This window comes from Danio rerio, chromosome 10 (assembly GCF_049306965.1).
Source record: "Danio rerio strain Tuebingen ecotype United States chromosome 10, GRCz12tu, whole genome shotgun sequence".
NCBI lineage: Eukaryota > Metazoa > Chordata > Actinopteri > Cypriniformes > Danionidae > Danio > Danio rerio.
Genome location: NC_133185.1, coordinates 33,596,775 through 33,616,303, shown reverse-complemented (window position 1 = coordinate 33,616,303; position 19,529 = coordinate 33,596,775). Strand labels below are relative to the sequence as shown.

General features: G+C 36.4%; 1 protein-coding gene across 2 annotated transcripts in view; it reads right to left on the bottom strand.

The window, feature by feature from the left end:
* The window catches only part of cblb (Cbl proto-oncogene B, E3 ubiquitin protein ligase), a 146,879-nt gene that overhangs the window by 38,649 nt on the left and 88,701 nt on the right, over nt 1-19,529 (bottom strand). For both annotated transcript variants that reach the window (XR_012386398.1, XM_073914915.1), the window contains exons 7-10: nt 14,014-14,151; nt 9,566-9,653; nt 9,340-9,471; nt 2,057-2,248 (exon numbers count right to left, since the gene is read on the bottom strand). Coding sequence is in view for 1 of the 2 variants with exons in the window: in XM_073914915.1 (XP_073771016.1) it covers nt 2,057-2,248; nt 9,340-9,471; nt 9,566-9,653; nt 14,014-14,151 (550 nt within the window). In the remaining variant the exon portion in view is untranslated. The remainder of the gene's footprint in view (nt 1-2,056; nt 2,249-9,339; nt 9,472-9,565; nt 9,654-14,013; nt 14,152-19,529) is intronic.

The following is a 19,529-nucleotide window of genomic DNA, read 5'->3' as shown; positions in this document are numbered from 1 at the left end:
GCTTTACCATTTAATGAATCTACTCGCTGGAGCTGCGGAGGTTATGTCCTCGTGAGGCAGGTTTCGACAGGTTTCTTTTTCTAATAAAAGAGACTGACATTTATGCTGCTGGAGAGCGGGAGGCTCTGCCATATATATATAAAAGCAGGATATATCTCTCTTTGAAGTCCAGTGAAGAGACCACTAGCAAAATAAAAGCAGATCGGTTGTGGAATGACAACAGTGATGAATGAAGTCTTATCTGCGGAGCAGGTCTGGACAGAAACAAATGTCTGCATACTTGTAAACGTATGATCGTGGCATACTTGAGAGATTTGACTTTAAATCAGGGTGAAGTTCATTCAAAATCTGTTTGGCTTTCCTAATGTGACATCTTCCAGAGGCCTAAGTTGATTTTTATTCATTAGGGATTGACCTAAAAACATTTCAAACTGGAATAGATGAAAGAGGTCAAAAAGACACAAATTAAAGGATTTGCTGACAATACAACTTCTCTTTTCCTAGTTGACCAAAGTGCTGACACATGATGAGGGTAAATAGAGTTTAACACTGATGTGAACATAAAATATCCAAACTATTTTAATCTTTGGCATTGGGACCCAAACAAAGCCCAAGTCAGTGATGTTCTAATTGATAGTGGCAACTTATTTCACACCTTTGGATAAATCACAGCAAATGCACAATCATGCTTAAGCTTAGATCTAGTTCTGGCCACTGTTACTAACTAAAGACTAAGGCCCCGTTTACACTGGTGCGTTTTAGTTTTGAAACAGCGTTTTAGATCAAAACCGATCCGCGTCCACACTAGCGTTTCACCTAGCGTCTCTGAACATATCTTCGTCCACACTACGCCACCAAAAACGTATATCACGTGACCATTTGTGCACTCTGGGCATGCTTGTTCTAGCATAAACAGGAAGTATGCGTCTCGCTCGGCATTTTGTTATTGTTAGTCAACAAACAATAAACGCGATGGCAAAGAAAGCAAGAGAGGTATTTTTGTGGACAGACGACGAGGTCGAGTTGTTACTAAACGTAACAAATGAATCACTGCACAATGGTGCCTAAAACAAACAATAGTGCAAACAACTCTCCCATTTCTGTGCCCATGTTGTTGTTTACAGTACTGTCTTCCGGTAGCAGTAAAGCCATGTGTTATAGTCATGTGATAGGGACTTGACGAATAGGGGAAGGATACGCAATGACACAAAAGCCCCAATCAGGTAGCGAATCTCAGCAGTCCCACCTCCGTTTTCAGATGTCTCCGTTTTTCCTCATCCACACTGAAACGAAGCAGCAGCGTTTCAGAATGAAAACGGCTAATCCAGCGTTTACAAAACGCTCCATTTTCGGCGCTCAAGAACTCCGGCGTAGTGTGGACGGATGCCGTAACTGTAGCAAAACTTATGCGTTTTAAAACGAAAACGCATTAGTGTGAATGGGGCCTAAGTCTTTTAAGAGCTGATGTTATTAAATTAATATAAAATATAGTTTTTGATTTGTTTGTATAACATGCAATGATAAATTAATTAGAACAAAACCTTGAACATATAGTGGACATTCATTATTATTATCATTCATTTTCTTTTTGGCTTAGTACCTTTATTAATTTGGGGTCGCCACAGCAGAATGAACCGCCAACTTATCCAGCATGTTTTTTATGCAGCGGATGCCCTTCCAGCCACAACCCATCACTGGGAAACATCCACACACACCCATTCACACTCATTCACTACGAACAATTTAGCCAACCAAATTTATTATTATATATAAATCATTTACATCACAAAGTCTAAAGAAATAGACAGTACATGATTGTTTTTAATTATTTTGTTGATCACTTCATTGAAAACTCGTAATATACTATTTAAATTGTATTGTAATAATGTGCACATGTTGTAAAGCTGCTTCAAAATAGTAATTACTGAAAAAAGCACTATTCCAATAAACTTAAATTTAATTGAATTTATTTTTTAATTGAGCACAGTACTTTTTGAATGGCAGTGTAAATAGTTTTAAATCTGATATTATGTTGGAAATTTCATGCGTGTTGTACCTTCTTGATATGGTCTATGACCAGCAATCCATCCCTGTCATCATCATCATCCGGGTCCAGCAAGGGGGAGCTGAAGTGGTCCAGGTGGAAGCATTTGGCCCCTTCGTTACGTGGGTCAAACGGATCCACAATGATGGGCTCAGTCCCTTTGATCTCACAGCGGCAGAAAGGGCAACCCTGACCATCAGAATCCTGCAGAAAAGAGCTTTGGTAAATTTACTAACACAAACACTCAAACACACACACACACACACACACAAGAGGCAGAAGTCAAGAAAACCACATCTTAAAACAGACACAAGTGCACCTCTGCTGATATAAAACCCAACAGTTCCCTTCTGTGTATTTGTACGGTGCTGTAAACACTGACAGACTATTGTGGAAGTATGAACCGGCCATGAGGAAGCCCATTACAGACAGGATCTGAAGAGCCATGCTTGATTGCAAACAGCTGGAACGCACATGCTACCCCCTCGGGCCGGGTAGCGAATTTCTCCTTTTGCGATTTTGGAAAAAGACAGACACACACATACAAAGGCCACTCCGTCATGTTGCGCGGCTGGAGACAGCTTACACATGGCAAAATGAAAAACAATCATCTTTCATTTCCTCCATTAAACTAGGAGAATCAAAGTGCATCGATATTTACAAGAACAAAAAGATGATCATGGCTGCCATCTGGCTGAGGGGTCGCGGAAAAGACATCAAAGTGCCGTTTGAAACCTAATCCTAATTAAAGCCCTAAACGGAGAGACAGAAACACACCCGAACTGACTCTGCATTAAAACAAGGCCACTAAAGCAAGAGGGGAGCAAGATTTGGAAAGAGGATAGACACCAAACAGATTTGCCTGCTTTTGTGCGTTCGTAAACTTGCCAGAAAAATAGCAATGAATATTAATGACTCTGCCAGCCAGGAGGTGAGATGACACTTCTGTAGGCTTTTAACCAGTTCAGTGGTTTTAGTAAAGACAGGTTAAAAGTGAAGCAGCTTTGGGTGCTTTACGACGAAAGCGAAAGGGTGAGAATCAAAGCCACACGGGCACTTTTGTCATGTTTCTTGTATAAATCAACTACAGTTTTTTAGATGACAATGTGTGTACAGTGACAACAATTATAACCTAAAGGAAAGATGACACGCTTTATGTGTCATTCTTGCACTAAAATGTGGAACAAACTAGAGTAAATGATTGCCTCTAAAATCAAAAATGCATATGGTTTGCAAACATTCCCCAGCAAAAAGATGAATTCTTCTCACTTCAGCCGTACGTCTTCTGTTTTCATATTTAAAGGTGCAGTATGTAAGTTTGACACCCCGTGGTTGAACTAGGTACTGCACTCCTAGTTCAAAACACAATTTAAGCAAACACATATAAGTGATTCAGCATGTACATTTAATAATGTTACGGTTTAGTATGTATTCATTTAATAAGAAGCCCTACCATTTTGTTGGAGTGCAGTGAGTGCACTATTCTGTGTTTCTGAATGGCTGTATTTATTTTCTGTCGTGTTTGTTCTGGTGCAAAAAGCCAAATTGCTCATAACTGCAAATGTCATCATGTAGCGTGTTGTTAGGACACGGGGTTACAATGTAAGCTGCTCACCCAATATTTACGTTTGTAATATTTATATAATTTGCTAATTAATAACCTCATGTGGAACTCTGATATGCAGCTAATTTTGAGTCTGCTGTGTGCATGCTTTAGAGCCTTCCTGACTGAATTAATGAAATACACTGTTTGCCACAAAGACAACCAGGGGTGCTTACAATATATATATAATTGGCTAAACTGGCATTGGGTTGGTTAAAGGGACCAAAACAAAGAAAGATCTTTCTGGACGTAACACGTATTTTCAAAGCAGAATAACTAACGATAGCATTGTTTTTCAGATAAACAAGAATATTCACTTAGCATGTTTTTTAAATATCTGCAAACATATAATGGCATTTTTATGCTTTCTCCTAAGAACCGAAGAATTTTTTTTCTTTTTTTTCTGTGATTTCCTACATCTTTTGGGTTAAAAAAAAATCTACTTTGAATTTTACAGCATGTCAACTGTAGTGGACCACAGGACCATTTTAGTTCAAAACGACCACTCAGACAACAAAACTGTACAAGATATGGCTGTAAAGAGATAATAATCCAATATTAATGTAACAAAAACAAAACAAAAGCCATTTTTTCCCTTTGAAAAAGCCATTTTTTCCCTTTGAAAGCTATATGTATTGTTCCTGACACTTTAATAAACTGTAATATGTAATAATATTAGTAAAGCTAAATCTTATCTACCTCTCTTCTTCCCATAAAATGTGCTTTTTTGTATGTCAGCCATTTTGGATGCAGTGTAAGCAACGGCTCCTAGCATGCCAGCCAATCAAATGACATATCACTAGAAAGCCAAGGAAGTCCTCTGAACAGTACAACAGGACTCGACAGAGTAGCTCAAAAAATATTAAAGAGTATTCATGAAAACGCAATGTCCACTACAGAGGACACAAGTCAATAGGCGGGGTCTCGGGAGGTTAGAACAGTAAAAAAACATACATACAGCACGTTTAATTGGGCTAAAATTAGGAATTGCTTTGTGTTTTTGAGCCTTTTTGTGACAATGTGCGAACACCTTGTATTTAAACTTAAAGAAAAACAAGATCTTCTTGTCTATTAAATGCCTGGGGACTGATTTTTTGTGAAGGATGTGTTTGGCAGGAAAATCAAAAGGATGTGACATTTACACAAGCTTCAGATGCTGTTTACACTAGAGCAAGTTTTGTTACAGTTATGCCTGAAAACTCTGAAGACCTCATTTTAGTTTGGAAATGTTCGTCTTCCATTTCCATATGGCCGTGCTAAAACGTAGACTTGAATATGTATATGTCATTCTCTGATTCATCAAGTCCCTGTCATATGACCATTATGCAGCTAGTAGGTACAAATATGAGGGTGAATGGTCACATATCATGCATTTTACTTTGTATAGTGAGAATGAAAATCTGTTTCTGAGATGCAGCAAAAAAAATAAATAAGTGTTTTCATTCTAACACCATTTTAACAGTGCTTTCACATCTGTAGTTCAAGGGCAACAAATGATACATTGTAGCATTTTTCTGGCATTTTGGGGTCATTTTCACATCACATTGACTGATTTGGCCAGAACCAGATGAAAAGAACCAAAATGCAGTCATGTGACAAAATCCAAATCACTCATTGGCCAGATGTTAATGAACGGATTTCCTAAACTGCTTTTTCAATTGGTCAGAATTAACGTGCAGGAAAATGCAGATGGTATTTCCGCAAGTAAACAAATCGGCAGACACAAAATGTCCTATGGAGGGATGACTGCGCTGGCTGATTGTATCCCTGGTCATAATATACTATATAGTTTACATATATACATCACTTTAGACAAACTATACATTTCAAGAATGAAGCACAGCTGCAGCTGGAAAACAATGTTTTAATGCATTGCAAACAGCGAAGGCGCATCGCAAGTCACATCAGCAGGACGCGTGAATTAATTTTCCTAAACTGCTACATGTTTTCCCTCTCTCTCTCTCGGTTTAAAATAGTTGGTAAAGCGCTGTCAACAAATATATTTTTTTATTATTATTTTTTTTAGCATGCACAATTCACCTGTTACCACATGTCTTTGGACTTGTGGGGGCAACCGGAGCACCCGGAGGAAACCCACGTGAACAAAGGAAGAACATGCAAACTTCACACAGAAATGGCAACTGACCCAGCCGAGGTTTGAACCAGCTCTTCAATTAGGTCTCAGTACACTTTTTTTGGTGAGCTATATATTCTATCCTATAGATCATATAGTACATAGTATCAAACATACTTTGTAAACAGTGTACTTATAGTTATGTTCAGACTTTTTTATGTTACACGTGCAGGAGTGTCATCATGAGCAGTTGCTGGCTTCAGTTCACTTACAGGCCATCTGTGTCACTTTTGAGAAGGACTTCAATAGTATTTAATTTTCAACTATGTCAGTCAATAGTTACTCATTGCTAGCATTTTTTTTTTTCAAAATATCTTTTATTTGCATTCAGTAGAATAAAAACCTCAAAAGGTTTGACTTGAGGCGTGATTAAATACTGAGTAAATTTTCATGTTTTGCGTGAACGGGCTTTTTAAAGTAGCGCCATTCAAATATTTCTAATTTTGAAAGGACTTCTTTGGGGGGGGCACTGTAATGTTTTGATGAAGTGCTCTTCAGAATTTAATTATCTTGAGCACTCCTTTTCAATGTTCACACAGCGAAGAACACAAGTTCAATGAGAATAAATCTGAAATAAAGTCTCGCAGAAACCTAGATATTAGCAGATCCCTGCAAAGTGGGGGGGAAACTCAAGCATCCAACAGAACAAAACTCACTAAACACAAATACAGCACTACATTCTCCTTAAATATCTAAGTAGTACCATTGTAAAGAATGGTAGAATACAACCTGTGAGAGAAACAGGTACGACTATGGGCATCCACATGAACAGCAATCAAGAATATACATACATTGAGTAAAGTTCCCTTTATCAAGCAACAAAAAACATACACAGCATGCATCTGGCTGAGGCATCCGGGTTTATCTGACCCTACAGTGACCCTTAAGTATCTGTTTATCATACAACAAGCTCAGATGCTCGGACAACACCCCAGATATGAACCTTTCCCGGCAATTCATCCGGTACTTAAATTGTAAACACATAAACAAATCACCCCACATGCGTAACGTCACCCTAAAATCACCCATATAAACATCCTCAATCACAATTAAACCCTGACACACATTAATACACACAGAAATGATAAATGCAGCCAGACAGGACACATTTTTCCTGCCGTTCCTTCGCCTGTCCACTCGCATTTGTGATCAGGACAAACGCAAGGGCGACGGGGAGACAGATTACCTGCTGTTTGTTCTCTGCGGAGCCCCAATGACGCTCAGTATTCAGGTCATAGCATGCCATTAAAGCACTTTTAACTAGATCCATTAGCTGAGCGCTGGGCATCACTGAAGCGTTTACACGAGATGCAGAGCTTCATCATTGCACATGCAAATAAGACATGTTTGTTTCATGCATGAGCGCTGAGAAGGTGCCGCAGTGCGCTGATGGCATATGTGTAATGTTTAGTTGTTTTAGCATTAGCAACACAGCAGAGTGTGACATCATGATGAATCATGATAATTTCTTAACACAACATTATAGTAAATACATTTTTTAAAGTTTCTTTTGTTGCCATGTACAGTTTTTTACTTTGGGGATTTTAAATGCTATATTTTTAATCTACACGTGCTCCAAGAAACTGACAAATAGAGAAAATAAAATTTGTGCTGAAAAATGTGAATCATTAGTTTTGTATTGTATCAAAACAACTAAATCTAAACATCCCCAGCAGACACACAACGTCATAAGACATCAATATTAAGCTAGATTTAGGTCATGACATCAGGTGACCAAAATGTTATGTTTAGTTAGCATCTAAAGAAAACGTTATTTCAACATCTAATAATGATATTGATATTTGATTGATTTTAGGTTGTGTTGAAAAGTGACCCAAATCCAATTTATTTGACATTTATTTGTCAGGTATGGCATCTAAAATCCAACGTCTGAAAAACGTCATAGTGGTAACGTCCATACAATGTCAAGCTGAAACATCATTAGACGTTGATATTTGGTTAATTTTAGGTTGGACGTAGATGTCAGCCTAAAGTTGAGTTCTGACTAAGGCTGTGTGATTAATCGAAATTGAATCACAATTTTAATTGTTATGAGTAGCTAATTGCAAGGGGCTGCAATCTAAAATATATTTGTATTATTTATTTAAATAATTTAACTAATTTCCCCTGCCCAGAGCAAATGCCTGACTGCCATTAGTGTATGATAATCTTACTAGCCGATTGAATGAGATGAGTGTCTAGGTAAAAAGTCAACTGAAAGTATTCCCAGTGACACTCAGTCTAGTAGCAAGCAACAGCCAAATACATTTTCAAAGTTGCTTTAGCCATTTTAGCTTGCTCAGTGTTCTGTATTTTTATAATAATATTTTTTTTTTTTGTATAATAAGCTACACTATCTACCTAATTTGAGTTAAAACTTTTTTACAGAAAGGTGAGGCCCTTTTATTTGTGTTAACTGTTTGCTATAGGGAACAATGAGTTTCATTTCTAAATATTAAATAATACATTTTAATAAATGTTTAAGTAAGTTAATATCTTTTCAGTTCCTTTTTTAACCAACACTTCCTAAATTTTAGCAGTAAGAAGCTATTATACAGGTTATTGAGCTGAAGCAAGTATACAAACTTAAATCGTAAATCAAATCGAAATCTCAATATCTGTCATAAAATAAATAAAATTAAATGCAATTAGTTATTTTCGCTAAATCGCACAGCCCTAGTTGTCATGATTACCAACGATCTAACCACTAGAGATCGCTGGTAAACATTCATTCTCACATGAACTACAAATCTGCCATGTTATGGACTACAACACTCAGTCATGGCACATACACAACCAGTTCCAGATTCAGACTGATTACAAACTCACAGCTGAAGCTGCTCACACACTGATTATTTGGACTATTTCTACCCCTCTGTTCCACACACGTGCTGAGTGTTGTTTAGCTGTTGTCAGTGTTGATGACCGCAGGGGTTTCTGGGAGTTGGAGTCCGCTCACCGTTAGTCTCCCATATTGGAAACCCCGCTGTCAATCGAAAATCGAAAGTGCTAGCCAGCGGAGACAACCGCACTGGCAATCACAACACTAGTTCTGATGTCAACCCAATTTTTATTTCCAAACAAAATGCAACGTACCCATGACGTTGGGAGATAACGTCAATCTGACGCCATGTTGATGCCCTGTGCCTGCTGGGGTGCCTTTTTTCTTACTTATGCAGAGCAGATATGCTCTAAATGACATTTATATTTGCAATTTATCAGTTGTTTAAATAATAAAACAAAAATATTTTTTCTCAAACACATAAATATAAAACATACAGTATATCTAGCGAAAGCCTATTAATTGTTTTGCATTTCTGAATATTATTCAATTGTGCTTATTTAAGATACACAAACTTCTAGTCCTGGAATAAGACTTCAAAGTAGCTGGGTATATTCCCAAAAATGTGAACTAATTTTTTCACAACAATCAGGAAAAACACTGACCAACATTTATATCCTTAAAGTGCTAAATATAGAAATATACACTCCTGAACTATGATAGTCCATAATTCAAACCCACTACTAAAGCATAAAACTCTTACAGTATATACATACCTGCCATGATGTCAAACAGGAAGTGCACATGAGGTGACCACATGGCTCTATCTTTACATCTTTATCATTTTCAGCACATATCTTGCAAAGTTGAAACGTAGAGCCCATCTCACAGTACAACTCATACTGCTCCTGAACAGACCAAAAAAACAGATTAAAAACAGATGACAAAGATGCAAATGAGAATCAGACTAACATTCTATCTAAACGTGCATCAGTTACTAACCTGCGTGACCTTAATGTGGTCGTGCGGAGTGGGTTCACACAGGCCTGTGAGATCAGGGTTATAACTGCGCCCGTCTGGAAACAGATAACTGCAGACAGAGAGAAAGACAGCAGAAAGAAAGTGAGGTTAAGAGGCTTCTCTTCATGTGTGGTTGTTGGCTCTGTGGTTTCTCCATTAGTGGTGCTGTGAAAGTGGGCCACTTCCACAGTCCAGCCAATCACAGCTGATGTCTTACAGCGGGACTCAAACTTCTCGGCCGGAGCAATCAGATGAGGAAAAGAGAGAAGGCCAAATAGGATCTGCACACTTTATGCAGGCTTTTTTGGGTTTTATTTAGAGCACAGAATCCAATTTGATGGATTTTAACACAGTGAAATATGTCCTTCTCAACTGGTCAGTTTGAGGTTGGAAAGTTTTGTGACTTGAATGTATTTTAAAAGACATGCAAACAAATGAGTTCCTGACATCAATGTGTTGTTCTAAATGGGTAAGAAAAGGTCATGGTGACATTTAGTAAAACCATTTCTCTCACCTCAGAAAAACAAACGTTCCAGACTTGTCAATTGCATGCATAACACAGTGGAACACTGTAACTATTAATTCACTATGAATAAAGCAGAAAATTGAATGATGAGCATGCAATTTTTAGAGTTATACTGTAAATTAGTAAGCAAAAATGTAAAAATGATATCCTAACTGGTACTAACTAGAAATAATTTGCAAGCACACATTCAAAAAATGATAAATGGTGCTTGTTCAAACTGCCTGTTTAAAATGAGCTGAAACAACACAATTCTTGTAATTGTTTGGCTACTTTATGTGTTGTATGTTCAGTCCACTTAAACTAGTAAACCATTAAGTTAATTTAAGTGTTTTGTGTTGGGACAACATGAAGGAATTGTGTTGGTCCAATTACCTGGTTAGGATTTGGAGTTCCCAGCATGCTTGGCGTGGTATTGAATTATAAGAAGGAAATGTTGACAATAAAAGGTTTTGTAAATGTTAGGTGTTTAAAATTAATAGAAAGACTTGTTAGAGTTTTATCTTCATTTAAGTTTAAAGGTTTGGAAGATTGTCATGTAATTCTTTAAGTTTTGAGGTTACCACATTGCAAAGGCACTCATGCTTTGGGTGTTAGCAGCTTAGTTAGCAAAAATGCAGTTTGTTGCTTTGCTCAATGAGCAATAACTGTCCTAAAATGAGTTCTGAGCTCAGTCTCAATCAACTGTATATGGAAGTCTTGAAATATGCTTAAAATGGCTCTTTTCGTTCATTCAGGGTAACTAAAAATAAAACAAAGAGACTTTGAAATTTATAACACATAACAGACATATATGATGTTATCAGACCTTTGAGTGTAAGTTAAATAAAAATACTAATGTATTTAAACTTTTATTTGATGAAATCATGTTGAGCCAGCTCAGTTGCACCTAATTATCTAAAGTTTTTTTTTAGTTGGTGCTAAACAAATTTATTTGATGCAAATCCTGCCCTCAATTAAATTGAGTTCATCCAGTGAGTTCTTTTTGAGTGCAGGTATTGGGTTGTTTCAATTTATCAGGAGCAGTTTCCATATGTCATTAGGTAGTCATGCTGGTGTTGGGTATTTATTGGGTATTTATCTCATTTCTATTTATAAATGCTTTTCCTGTAACCCCAAAATACACTCAAAAAATATAGTTTAGACAAAACAAAACAAAAAAATAACGCAACAGTTTGCATTAATATATTGAAGTTACGACAACATCTAACAAAATGAAGTTCATACAACAAACTTTATTATGTTTTCCTCTTTAATCAGAGGCATTTTTATGTAGCAAAAACCTCATATTTTAAGGTCGAGTACCCAAAACAATAAGTTGTTTCAATTAGTTTTTAAATTAAAATTTAAAACAAATCCAGTGTTATGTACTTAATTACATGCACATTTTCAAGTTAATTTTTTGTTTGTTTTCAAATTTACAGTTTATACTTGTAAGAAATACATTTAACAAAACCATTTTTGTTTTTCTGTAATTTTTTATTTGTATTAAAATACAGGTTTTCATTGTTTTACAGAACAAAAACATGTACTGTGCCATATTACCAGTATTTAAAAAAATAACAAAAAGCATCAGTGTGTGGACTTAAAAATACAAAACAACTCCATTAGTGTGAATTATCAACTCAATTTCTTTGGGTTACTACAAGTTAAATATTGTTTTAAAGTAACTGACAGATATATTTATCTTTAAATTAGCTGCATTTTTAAATTGATGTATTTATCAATATTTTCCTGTTTTGAAAACTTAATAAAATTATTCTGGCAATTTAAAAGATTTAATCTAATCAGCATTTTTGATTTTTTAAGTTACAATATTGTTAAATTACAATATTAAATTATGTAGTGGTAACAGACCTCTTAAGTTATTTTTATATTTCAATTTGTGTTGTTTTGTATATTTTTATTATTTTGGCAGCTCATACATGGCAACTTACTAACTTTTTAAATCGTTCAATTTATTGAGTGTATTTGGAGCATGTGCATGTGTGTGTCAACCTTTATTGTGAAGTAAATTTGCTTATTTGTTTCTATTTTTCTCTCTCTTTTTTTAGGAATTTAGTCAAAATTGGATCATAGCAAAATGTGAGTCCTGTCACTGAACCATTTGAGAATCACTGTGTTAAAGTGATAGTTTACACAAAATGCATCCTCCACTTGTTAAAAACCTGTTTGAGTGTCTTGCCTACACAGAACATAAAGGAAAGCAGCGATTGACTCATAGTATTTTTGTTCCTTCCCTTTATAGATGTCTATGGCTGCCTTTTTTCAACATTTGCAGAATATCTTGTTTTGTGTTCAGTGAAAGAAAGAAATTCATAAAAGTTTAGAACCACTTAATGTGAGTAAATGGTGAAGGAATTTTCATTTTGGGTAACCCATCCCTTTAAATGGAGCTGTTAATTGGTTATTATGGGTGTTTGTGTGTTTCTTTTGCATGTGAAAAGTACTTTTTTTTTTGTTTGCAGCTTATTTACCATAAACTAGCAATATGAAAGCACAGCAGATTTATTATCTGAAGTGACTGGCTAGCGTGATACAGCTCAGATGGTGTGAGATTGGCATGTGGCACTGGGTCGTGAAGAGACTGAGCCACAAAGTCAGTGTGATGTGGTTCAGAGACAGCTGAAATGGCGACAGTGACAGAGACATGCAGCTAAAACCTGTAAATGACGCCTCAAAAAGGCATGCCAGCAAGACACCTGCCAACACTGAGAGGGGGGGGGGGGGGGGGGGGGGGGCATGTGTGTGTGTGCAAGTGTGTATGTGTGTGTGTGTTTGTACATTTGTTTACAAGAGTGACTGCCAGTTTATCAGGACATATTGAGCTGATTGGAAGCTTCTCAAAAATAATTATGGGAATTGATTCCAGGGAAATGGGAGAAAAATTAACAGATTTGGACACAGGAGTGCCACAACCACATCTTTGGCCACTGAAGTAAGCATAGTAAATATAAAAAATTGTAATGCACCGGCAGCATGGTGGCGCAGTGGGTAGCACAATCGCCCCACAGAAAGAAGGTCGCTGGTTCGAGCACGGCTAGGTCAGTTTGCATGTTCTCCCCATGTTCACAGGGGTCACCACAGTGAAATGAACCGCCAACTACTCTGATTACGTTTTAGTAATCAAGAATTAGTTTTAATTGATTGATTGTAAGTCAGTTTATGTTTGGACAACATGAAGAAGCTTATTAGTTTTTACAAATGTAAGTGGATTGAACATAAAACAATTAAGTTGTACACCCAAAAAAATAGAGAAATTTGTTGTTTCAGCTCAATTTAATTAAGCAAATTGAACAAATAGCAAAAATCGTTTTTTTTGTGTGTGTGTGTGTGTGTGTGTGTGTGTGTGTGTGTGTGTGCGTGCGTGCGTGCGTGCGTGCGTGCATGCGTGTGTTTGTGCGTGTTTGATAGAGAAAAATTTGAGTCTTAAAAATATTTATACATTTAAAAAAAATTTTTAAGCATTTAATTTAAAATAGAGTAGTGCTAAAATTACAAACCAAACTGTATTGGTTATCTATACTTTTCAGACCACTTTGAATCAAATTATTACTGTAATAGACTGAAACTACTGTAACAAATCTCTCTAAATGAACTGTGACAACCGCATTGTTTTTTATAAAAGATAAGTCAGATTTACTTCTCTATCGCTTTTTACAATAAACCTAATTTCAAAGCAAATTCACAGCAAGTAGGCATGTTAGTGTTTATTATAATATAATAATATTAAGCCTTAAAAGTGCATTTAGATATCAAATCTAAATCTAAAAATGACAATAATAAAGGAAGTGTTAAGATGATTGAACGGAGAGATAAGGAGAAAAGAGAGAACTGAGACTTGCATGCACCAACCACTATGCCACTGCTGTGACATTTCTTAAATTGTTGAATCTGAGCTACTCACAATCCTTCTCTGCATCCATCGATGAGCGCTTGGAACAGTGGTTTATTATGTGGGATGGTCTGCAGGATGTTTCCATCACTAGTGACATAGCCAATGGCCCACTGGCCTAACCGCGTGCAACTCAGTCTAAAGATGTAGCTGGGGAAAAAGAAACAGAAACTGTCACCTAAGAGTAAAGCAATTCCAAAATGATGCTTTTATCCTTCATTAATGCAAAAATATTAAATAAAATAAAATTTAGTATAATAGTTTTATAATGAGCCAACTCTTATTCTTTTGATTAGCATTATATCTGTTGGGCTGTGCAGTTTAATTGACAGAATTTCGACAAAGTATGTTATTTACTGTAAACTCAGACTTTTTCTGTCACATCCATAACCCGTGTTTATTTGAATCATTTAAAACATAAAAAAAAGTTTACAGATTGATATTTTTATAATCCTATAACTCTGTGGTTAGTTGTTTTAGATAATATAAACAGATGTTTCACTGTAATGTTAACATATACGGTCTAATTGAATAAATGTTTGAGATTTTATTACAAATGTCCCATCCATAAAGCTGGAATTGCTCATAACTCCTACCAAAGCAGATTAACATAACATTACTAAGCACAAATAAGGTTATGTAAATATACAACAGTAAGCTAACGTTAAATAAATGTTTTATTTTGATTATAAACTAAGAACTGATAATTGTTTTGATATATTATAACTGCAATTATGAAACAATCAAAAGCTTGGAGAGAAAAACAGAACCATATGAACCATTTACATTACCATTTACCTACTATCGAAAGTAAGTAAGGAACAAAAAATTATATTTCTGGAGTTATTCAAAAGCTCCTTTTCGATTATGCAACTGCTGAACAACAAACTCAGCCTGGATTAAAAGACTAGCTGGTACCAGACTGAACCTTTCTATTTTCCCAGAGGCAGGGTGGCACAGGCTGGCACAGAGGAAGGGGGAAAAAGAAAGAGTATAAAAAAAAACAGAAGCTGAAAGAGGAATAGAAGGAGAACAGGTTGACATTTCTCAGCAGAAGGTGGAAAAGTTTAGTGAATGTTTTGGTTTGCACTGGTAAATGCTGTCTTTTTAATTTGAGGTCACACAATTAAAGGTACAGTATAGTTCACTTAAAACTGGAAATGTATTTTAACTACCCTAAAGCCATACAATATGTACATACATTTTTTTCTTCCATAGAACATTATCCTCTATGTGCTGTTGGGGATGTTTTCATACACTCTGTTTGGGGTGATTTTGAGTCTTAATTTGGCCAAAAGTTTCAGCAAATTCAGCAATGTTTGGTGACAACCCTTTTCTGACACATATTTTGGAAAAGCGCTTTGAAATTTTTCAAAATTTTAACAATACACTTGGCAAATTTACTACCCTTTAGTTGTGTTCGTGGTTGTTTTTGCCCCATCGACTTTCATTCTAATGACATTATTTTTATTGCAAATCTATGACACCATAATCATGCATTCTTGATTGTTGCTGGTTTTACCTGGTGGGAAGCAGTAAATTTGCTTATTTTTACTTAATCTTTACTGTAGATCATCAGTTGTAGTGCAAAAAAAGCTTAGTTTCAGATAAAAATTATATGGTTTTATGAAGTATAGTGTGTGTGAGAGAGAGACCATTGCGCACTTAGCTTGATATGTTTGAAAAAAATAAAAATAAATAAGCAGCTCAGCTCTCAGAACATAGTAAACATAGTAAGTGTATTTAAGCACAGACACTATAATCTGCTGTTTTACTATACAGAACTCCATATAAAAACCAGAAACGTTTTGCTTGACAGTAAAAATGAAAAGTTTGACAAAAACACCAACAGTCAAGAATGCATGATTATTTGTTGTCATGGCTTTGAAAATGTCATTATAATGGAAGTGAATGGGGCAAAAACAGCCATGAACAAGACGAAAGGGTACTCAATTTGAACTGTACATAAGAATTAAATAAGATTTAGCCAATATTGTGGTTAGTCTTAAGTCATAAAATCCAAGTTGACAGCTAACAGTGTAAAAGAAACACATACTGTACAGGCAAAACAAATGTAATATTTAAAACACAGTGGCCTTACGAAGCAAAACAATCAAATCCATTAATACACACTCTTTCATCTAAGGAAAAAACATCTTTACTGATCTACTGAAGAAAAGTAGACCCTGGGTGTGTAAATTAAACACAAATTAGCATTTTATTTACATATCTGCAAATGTTAGAAGGCTAGAAAAGAGCAAAATAAGTACATGTGATGTTGTAAAATGTGTCGCTGGAACATAAAAAGGATCTTTCTGCCATTTCTGAGTGACTATTTTGAGACATGAAACTGCATAAACTGACTCATCATGGGAGAAGGTCATGTAAGGGATTGTTGTCGGATTTCTTGATTACATTAGAGTTATTTCTAATGCAGCTGCTGGGGATGAATGGAGCTCTCTGTGTTAAATGTGATTAATCCCATAATGCACCAGTGTGCTACTTTCACGCTGGACGTGGCTCTTTTCACGCACAGGGGGAAAAAAATTGTACAGTCTCAGTGCTCTTGTTAACACTCTTTCACCTCAAGTCTCAGATCATTACCTATCTGTCACTCTCTTTCTTCTCTCATTTAAAAAGAGACCTGTTACCATCTTTTTTTTACTAAAAGTGCCTTTCCTTATGCTATTTGAAGTTTTTTTTTAAGTATCGCTAAGTGGGCCATATGACTTATAATAATCCTCTGAAGTCATGTGACAGTCGTTTCTCAGCAATAATCTTCCCATCCAGTGAGCTGTTTAACCACTGTGAACTGATCTTTGACTCCATGGAGCTGAAGCAATAAAGTGAATCAATTTGATTCATGAATAATCACTCACTGGTTCTGTGAACAGCATCAACCTATTGATGAAAAATAAATAATTAGCTTTTTTCAGTACACTCGCCGGCCACTTTATTAGGTACACCCAACTGATTGTTATTGCAAATTTCTAATCAGCTAATCTCATGGCAGCAGCTCAAAGCATTAAGGCATGTAGACATGGTCAAGACGATCTGCTGCAGTTCAAACCAAGCATCAGAATGGGGAAGAAACGTGATTTAAGAGACTTTGAATGTGGCATGGTTGTTGGTGCCAGATGGGCGGGTCTGAGTATTTCAGAAACTACCGGGATTTTCACACACAACCATTACTAGGGTTTACAGAGAACTGCCTGAAAAAGAGAAATTATCCAGTGAGCGCCAGTTCTGTGGGCACAAATGCTTTGTTGATGCCAGAGGTCAGCAGAGAATGGCGGGTGGTTCCAGTTGATAGAAAGGCAACAGTAACTCAAATAACCACTCGTTACAACCTGCAGAAGAGCACATCTGAAAGCACAACATGTCCAACCTTGAGGCAGAGGAGCTATTCCTGTCAGCTAAGAACAGGAAACTGAGGCTACAATTTGCACAGATTTACCAAAATTGGACAATAGAAGATTGGAAAAACGTTGCCTGTCTGATAAGTCTCGATTTCTTGCTAAGACATTTGGATGGTAGGTTCAGAATTTGGTGTCAACAACATGAAAGTATAGATCCATCCTGCCTTGCATCAACATTTCAGGCTGGTGGTGGTGGTGTAATGGTGTGGGGGATATTTTCTTGGGCCCATTAGTACCAATTTAGAATTGGTACGCCACACCCTACCCCAGTATTGTTGTTGACCATGTCCATCTCTTTATGACTACAGTGTACCCATCTTCTGATGGCTACTTCCAGCAGGATAACGCGCCTTGTCATAAAGCGCGAATCATCTCAGACTGGTTTTTTTAACATGACAATGAGTTCACTGTACTCAAATGGCCTCCACAGTCACCAGATCTCCATCCAATAGAGCACGTTTGGGATCTGGTGGAATGGGCCCAGTACTAGTAAGGTGTTCCTAATAAAGTGGCCGGTAAATGTATATAAAGACCACAAAACCGTAAGTGTCATATTTTTTGGGGAAATAGAGAACAAACATCACAGCAAAGTGCAATAAATAATCTGTCTATTGATATAGTAGGTTAGGACCACAAAAAATTTGGGCAAAATGCAACTATAAGGTTTTGATATAATTACAAAAACTAGGTTATTTAAAAAATATATTAATGGAACATAAACTTTATATTTTAATTATTTTTGGCATTAAAAAAATAACTAAATTTGACACGCAATGTATTCTTAGCTACTGCCAAAAATATACACATGCAACATTAGACTGGTTTTGTTGTCAGGGTCACATGCAGTACTGTATAGATTCAATAATCATAAGAAATCCATTTACTAACTAAATTCCCTGAATTAATAAATAATTAGCAAAGTTTTATTCCCTCACTGAAACCTTTTAATGTTGTATGAATCTCTTCCAAGCCAAACTGAACCCAAATGCATTATAAGAGCTAGAGAAGCAAGCAAAGTCACAACACCCCCAGAGTCTCTGCAAACACACACAGATCATAAAAAGCTCTGAGCTGCTGTGACCACTGAGGCAGCGAGTGTGTGTTTCCGCACTAATGAGCCCTGCTTCTGGTGTCACCCTGCCCTGATATAAACAGACATGAATATGACATCCGCTGTGTCAAAAGCTTGATTTTGCCAGGTGACTGTTGCAGGAGGAAACTCGGCGTGAAACACAGAGTCCCCTTGGGTGCCACCGTGACCTTCTCTAACCATACACACACACACACACACACAGCTGCTGCTCCTCTTCATACACTGGTATTTGCATACAGTTCTGCTCGACCACCCACCGTCCTCCACTTCCTTCTGTTTGTTTAGCCCCATCCATCCAGCTCTTCAAAAAAGCCCATCTAAAAGCATCTAGCTGAAAGTTTTATTGTGTGAACTGTATCTAATGAAGGGGCTATAGAGGTATGAAATCTCAAATGTGATGACCCACTGCCTGAAATTGAACAATTTAACTATCTTACATATGTAAAAACCACTTTGTACTGTATAAGAAAATATGCGATAGTTTAAAGATTAAATAAAAAATATTTATTTCACACTAACACTGTACCTAAATTATTATTTAAATTATCATCTAGAACAACTTTTTATTTAATTAAATGTTATGCAAACTTTAAAATGTATTTGAATTAAAACATTACTCCAAAAACAACTTTTTTTAAATAAAAAACTTAATACTTGGTTAAATGTATTTAATTTATTTACTTATATATACACACTGTATGTACAATCACCGGCCACTTTATTAGGTACAACTTTATTAGGTCCAACAACTCGTTAACTCAAATTTCTAATCAGCCAATCACATTAAAACAACTCAATGCATTTAGGCATGTAGACATGGTCAGGACGATCTGCTGCAGTTCAAACTGAGCATCAGTATGGGGAAGAAAGGTGATTTACGCGACTTTGATTGTGGCATGTTTCCCAAAGATGGGTTGCGGCTGGAAGGGCATCCGCTGCATAAAAACGTGCTGGATAAGTTGGTAGTTCATTCTACTGTGGCGACCCCGGATTAATAAAGGGACTAAGCTGACAAG